This window comes from Chelonia mydas, chromosome 23 (assembly GCF_015237465.2).
Source record: "Chelonia mydas isolate rCheMyd1 chromosome 23, rCheMyd1.pri.v2, whole genome shotgun sequence".
In the NCBI taxonomy this organism is placed as follows: Eukaryota; Metazoa; Chordata; order Testudines; family Cheloniidae; genus Chelonia; species Chelonia mydas.
The window spans coordinates 854,124-860,864 of record NC_051263.2 but is presented as its reverse complement, the minus strand read 5'-3'; the positions used below and the strand labels follow the sequence as shown (position 1 = coordinate 860,864).

At 46.9% G+C, this 6,741-nt stretch overlaps 1 protein-coding gene across 3 annotated transcripts in view; it reads right to left on the bottom strand.

Annotated features, from left to right (window-relative positions):
- Nucleotides 1-1,288: 1,288 nt before the first annotated feature.
- ZC3H4 (zinc finger CCCH-type containing 4) overlaps nt 1,289-6,741 on the bottom strand; it is a 30,174-nt gene continuing 24,721 nt past the window's right edge. For all 3 annotated transcript variants that reach the window (XM_037884710.2, XM_037884711.1, XM_027829986.3), the window contains exon 14: nt 1,289-6,272. In XM_037884710.2, coding sequence (XP_037740638.1) covers nt 4,765-6,272 — 1,508 coding nt within the window. In that variant the 3' untranslated portion in view covers nt 1,289-4,764. The remainder of the gene's footprint in view (nt 6,273-6,741) is intronic.

Here is a 6,741-nt window from a genome sequence, read left to right as displayed (position 1 = left end):
TTCCTCCAAGCTAGGCTGTTTCCAGTCCTAAGGAGGATGGGGAGGCGTTTCAAACTCTACATCGGCAGTGATTAGATCGCCTGCCAGCTCAGGAGAAATCCCAATTCCCTGCGCAAGGCTCCTGGGCTCTGTTCTCTGCTTATCTATAGTGAGCAGGATTCTCAAGTGAAAGGAATCTGGTGGCACCGGCAGCTTTTATGGGCACCCTTCACAGAGGAGAGAGCCACAACCCTGCATGAAGTATTTTGCAGTAGTCAAAGATGCTAATGAACCCTGCTGGAGAAGCCAGTGAAGGGCTGCTCCCTACAGTCCATTCCCCATCCCTTTTCCAGTTCTCTCTCAAATGTCTCATGCATTGCAGTTTCCATGCAGTCCCTAAGAAAATTGTCCCACAGCTTCATTGTCTGGAGTGGGCTCCCGATATTAGCCATGGAGTCATTATCCTACCCCGCACAGCGATAGCCCCTCTGTAGCCCCCTCAGTCTCCACCCACTCTTCCACTGTGCAGTGCCAACCTGCCTCTCACATCCCCTCCTGGCCACATCCAGGCTTCCGGATTGCCCAATTTCTCCCAACTGCCACCATCCCTTCAGTACTACTGGGGCTTGCCCTCATGTGGTCTCAGCATCTACTGGTGCTAGACAGCCACGCTTAAGGAAGAGGAAGGACAGGCTAGGGTGCTGGACTGGGGCTCAGGACACCTGGGTTCAATTCTTGACTCTGCCACAGATGTCAAGTCACTGAATCCAACTGGTGTGGCAATTCCCCGATAACGGGGAGATGATACCTCAGAGGGGGAGTGTGAAGATAAAGTGCCCGGTTGTGAGGTGCTCAGGGCAGAGAGACACACAAGTGCTTGGACAGACAGCAAAGCCACCTTCTCTTAGCAACTCTTTCCTGAGAACACGATCAACCCCTTTAACCCTGCCATTATTTCTCTACCGTCAGCACTCCAATATTCACAGCCAGGATTATTGCTGTTCTCCAAACAATGTTACATGCCTGAATAGAATTGGATTAAAAAAGAACTGGAAACATGCCTGCAAAGTGCGTGTCCTCCCACCCCATCTGTTAAACACAGAAACAGTGAGCGGGTTTAAACTCTCCCCCATTCTTCAGACCGTAGAACAGTTCTGCCCAAAAGAGTGCTGCAACGAGAAGAGACGGGATTTTTTAACTCCCCTATGAAAATGAAGGGTTACAACTACTTTGTTGCTATAATTTGTAAAGAGCTATCAGGAAACACGTATGTAGTTAACCCACGCGTGAGCCAAATGAACCAGAAACCTTTAAAATAACTGCATCCTTTAATGGCAGTAATACAATTACAGAGGATTAAAGAGCTCACAGGAGAAATATAGATGACATTTTTGGAAGACAAATGTGCAATAAAAAAAGGGAAAAAAAAACACAAAGCCATGCAACGAAACAGTCATTGTAAAAACCCCAAGACAGTATATACATATTTGCATCAACAGCTTCAATTCTGAAATAGTATTTACAGCTTATTACAATCTCAGTTAGAGCATTATTTTTTTTTCTCGTAAAGCTCTGGCAGATGGAAAAATATGAATGGATTAACAACGGGTGACTATATTCCACAATAGAGCGTCACTCCTCTTCATATTCTGGATTGGGTTTAATAGGTTTTTTTTATGTATGTTACAAATGTTTAGGGTTATGGTACAAACGCCACTGAATTCACATCTCTCTCACTAAAAGCAATCTCACATGGAGGAACAGGACACAAAATGATTGATTTCACTTCTCTCTTTTTTGTTATAGTGATACCAGCCAAACTCCAAAGTCATAAGTCCATGTCACACTTCACTGCAGGTTAAGAGCTGAGGCTATACCAAGAGAAGGCATGAGGTAAACCACTTCAACAGTGCGCTAACTACTACACACATAGATGCCACACTGATTCATTGAAAACCAGTAAACAATTTCAGGGAGAGATGCAAGCAGAAATTTTAATAGATTAGATCTCCATTGGACATCCACATATCAAACAGATGGGCACAATCCATCGGCATCTGAATTTTCTGGAATCCAGCTGGTTTGAGAGACATTGTTTAGAGTAAGTTTGATATAACCTTTTGCTCAAATTAAAGTGGGGTGCAGGAAGAAGTAAAACACATAGCATCCAAAGGGAAGAAGACAAGTAAATTAACACCAAACATAAACATAACAAAACTTCAGAGTCCAGACTGGGTTTTGTTAATTGAAGAGAGTTAATTTTGGCATTATTAATGTTAACCTCACATGCACCAAAACCAAAGAACACCCATTATCTGTAGAACTGTTTCAAAACAAATTATACGCTTACAGCAAAACTGAGTGGGTTTTTAAGCAGCTGTTCCACTGTTGGACAATTCATCCTAAACCAGATTCAATGACGGTAGCCAGCGTACTGAGAAATGTTTTCCCTCTCACACTACTCCTTATGCAAACACCAGCCGGATGACAAGCCACTGTGACATGATGCAGTGGATGAATTCTCAAACCAGACAGGTACAGCCACTTGGGAAATATTCTACAAAAAAACAGGAACCTCTCTTGGTGAAGGTGGGTCAGCTGGGATAGCCTGGCACCAGATCCCCATCTAAGCTGGTGTAGCACTCCCTGTTGCGAGGCTCTGCAGAGGGAGAGTTACGACACGCACACTGTGCCTTTAAAACACTCACCAGCACCAAGTATTTGGTCTCTCTGATAAAAGTTCTGGCTTGTGCCTCCACCAGAAGAAAGCGCTGTACTCAGTTCACACGCCACAGACATTTTTCTAATCGTACCACAGACATTGAGCTGGCTGGAAGCGTCAAGAAGAATACACCTGGCTCAGCCATGGTCATAAAACTGTGTTTAAAATTTAACTTAGTCTCCATTATTTCACAGGAGTTGATACTGCATGTTGGTCATGTACATTGTACAGATCCATGTCTTAACATATGGCTAAAAAGGTGCGAGCATTTTAGCTTTTCCTTGCTGCAGTTTATGCTGTAAAGACACTTTGCATAAAATGTCTTTATCTTCCAATACTTGTGAGCATGTTTGCTACAGGCTTTGCCAGCCAAATACTTGTGAGTGTGGGGTACTATCAATATTCCCGTGACAAATGGTGGAATCCAGTTAGCTCCACAGTGATACCGCTATCAAAAAACCAAGAAGTAGGGGGTAGGGGACACCGTGACATCGAGTAACCACAGAGGCTACCAAGGGGAACGTGGGAAGGAGAAAAAAAAAGGTTTAACACATTTTCATCGTCAGAGGCAAAAGGAATTCTGCCTTTCTGTGTGCAGCGTATTCTAGATTGAGAACAATCTGGGCCTGTGAGATCAGCGGTTTTGACCTATACAAAGAGGCAGCCTCACAAAGATCTAGCACGTCTACGACAAGTGCGGGGCTGAGGGATGATCAGGAAAACGTAAGCTACAGACTCGTCTGTTGGAAAGGTTTATAAACCTGTGACCCCTTTACTCACTGAAACAGCCTGTAGCAAGAACACTGAGCCACAGAAAGGAGTCACCCCAGATCTTCCTTCCCTCAACAACCATTTTCATAACCACAGATTCTACAGTATCCCGTTCATCTTTTGAAAAACTTGATTATCTGCCACTCATGTCCCTTCCCCTGTAGCTGCTTTTCCCTGCACACACTGAAAGCACAGTTCATTGTACTCAACACTTCCATCTACACATTTGTTTCTAAACACACAATGAATCAGAAAAAGTACTCAGCACCTAACATCACTTTGCTATCTTTTCTGAAGAACAGCCTCTCTTTCTTAGGGTGGCACTATAGGACAAAACTCGGCCTCCTGAAACGCACGGCATGCAGAGTTCACCCGTCCCATCTGGATGGAGATGGGTTTTACCCCTGGTGGGGTGGGGATCGTCTACTGAAAATCTTAGAACACAGATTTGTGTTTATGGAAAAACCCTCCATACGCAAAATGCATACAAGTGAAATCTGATTGAGATTAATAATTTAATTTCAATAATACACCCTGTTTTTGGTAGACTGCACAACTTTTTGGGATGCAAATACTCCATGGCCATCCACGGACGACCTTGAGAACGCGAGTCCTGTTACAACCCAGCTGGGTCTTACAATCAAACCACCTCCAGAAAATGGCATAAAATATTTACTTAAAACAAAAGCAAACAAACCCCCCACAATTACAAAAATAATCCCACATGGTTATGTTTCCATGGTAAATCTGTTCATTGTACTAGAATTTTAAAAAAGACTATGATACAAATACTTTAGTTAGTTACAGTTCAGAAGTGAACACATTCTACTCATCTGCATGGCTCACAGCTTTAATCTGCTAAGCAACACGTATGAACCACGTTTCTCTGCCATCCAGTCTGTCACTACCCTTGTCCTGAATGTAGTATAGGGGACTTGCTCAGCTACTGCAAAGAGAGAGGACAAAAGGGTGGAATGACAGATCGGCCACAGCTTCCCAAGGAGATTTCAGACAATTCATTATTTTCCAAGAATGATTTCAACTGCATTTTGAAAGAAAGCTCTAAAACAAACGATTGGGGTAGTCAAAGAAAATGCTGGTTATTACTGCACAAGGATACTTTGATTATTAATTTAAAATGCACCTTTGAGACTATATGTTACAGCACTGACCAGAACCAAAACGATTTATATACATGTTATATGGCTAAAGTGAGCACTAATGGAATAAAAAACGTTACCAACACTGTGCGCTGCAATTCAATACACGGACGCAAGGTCAGTCCTTTAATACTACTGGCAGAATGGTGAAGCTGTGGGATCAAAGCCCTTAAAAACATCTTTCAGAGACCCAGCATCCTGCTGCTCACTGTCCTGGGCAGGACTGTTGCCTGCAAAGGGGCTGCCTGACCCAGGCTTTGTGGTCTGCTTAACCATGCCATAGACGGAGGGCACAGGGAGGTTATGAACCCCTGGCTGAGGTGCAGTCTCCTGGGTGGGTGTGGAGGAGGCGGCGGGGGCGGTGGAGGAGGAGGAGGCTGCCTTGGGACGCGGCCTGTTATAGCTATTGTATCTGTCTGTTGCAAGATCAGCGCCTGCCTTCTCGGCCTCGGGCTGATCCAACGCAGACCTGCGCACAAACAGAGGCTCCTTGGCCTTGTTAGTGCTCTTGCTGGCCTCTGGGCCTTTCAGCGATGCATTCCCTTCGCTGGGAGACTCTGCGGCTTTGCCACCTGAACTCGGAGTCCTGGGGTCATACAGGCTAATCCCACTGAGCACGCTGCTTTGGCTACTCCCTTTGCTTAGTCCTCCAGCTGTCAGCAGCCTGGGGTCGTAGGGAGCAATGGCGGGAGCTGTCTCGCTGCTGGGTGTGGTAGCAGCTGTTGGCTGAGCTGGCTCTGCAGGTTTAGTGGCTCTGGCAGCTGCTGGCTCTGCTGGTTTCTGTAACCTGGGATCAGCTGGTGCTTTGCGCATCCGAGGGTCACTCGGTTTATCGCTCTGCCCGGGCCCTGGACTGCCAGACGCATTCACAGTCTTTAATATTCTTGACAACAGCTCGAAGTCAGGGATGTTGGTGCCAGAACTGGTGGCAGGCTCTGCTTGGGCTGCTGCTCCTCGCTGTCTGGGGTCAGAAAGGCCTGTATTTTGGGGCCTGTTGAGTCGCGGGTCAAGGGCAGGTAATGACTGGAGAGCAGCTGGGACAGGAACAAATTCTTGCTTTGGGACAGGCAGTGGAATCAGATCCTCTGGGCTCCACAGGACCATTCGGGCAAAGTTTGGCTTGTTTAGGATCACGTCTTTCTTTATGTGGCTGAACTGCTGCAGCTGAGACCTGGGGTCTCGCAGAGCGTGGGCTGGCAGTGCGTCTAAGGGGATATTGACCGGTTTGTCCCTCAGTGCTCTTTCCCCTTCTTCCTCCTCAGGAACCAAGGCAGCCTTCTGACTGGCAGCACTGCTGGAATGAGGAGCATCCGGTTTCAGGGCAGGCGTGGGAATGTGTCTTGCTAGCCTTGGGTCAGTGGGCCCTGCGTCCCCAGTGCTAGATGGACCACAAGTATCGGCATTTCGAGACAACCTGGGATCCCGCAGCACACGTGGATCCGCAGGCCGACTGCTCCCTGCTGGCTGGGCCTTCTGCAGGCGAGGGTCACTCACACCTGGGCCGATGCTGCCACTGATTTCTCCATGGGATGCCTGGGCATGAGGCCTGCTTGAACTTTGCTGCCTTAGGGTTTTCAGTATGGAAGTGACGCTACTTCCACCGTCATCCTCGTCACTGGAATACCAGTTGCCAGGATCACCTGGGAATGAGGAGAAGAGAGTAAGCAAATGCCACAGTGTACACAGCTACAGCTAACCGCAGGGTAACTGGTTCTGTTAGGGTCTGCAGCAACCGGTCTCACACGAACAAGCAGCTCCCTCAACCCCTTGGCAGCTCACGATGCTGCAATGCTAGAAAGGGGGATCCACAAACATTTAGCAGGCACCCAACCTCACCAAACTACATTAGCTTTGCTGGATCTTTCAGCCAGCTGCTCTTATTTCTGTATCGTACTCTTGCCATTCTTCCTCTCACCTATTTCATCCTTCATGAGCACCTTCATCCTCGGTGCTCACCCCAGGCCCTCCTTACGAAGGGAGTTTCTGAATCAGTGCTTGGAAGATTTTTTGGCAAAAGACCCGAGTGCACATTCTTCAGAAACCTCCAGTGCCCTTCACTACAAAACCAAGATGGCCATCTGCAGAGAATATCTCCCCAGCTCCAACGCG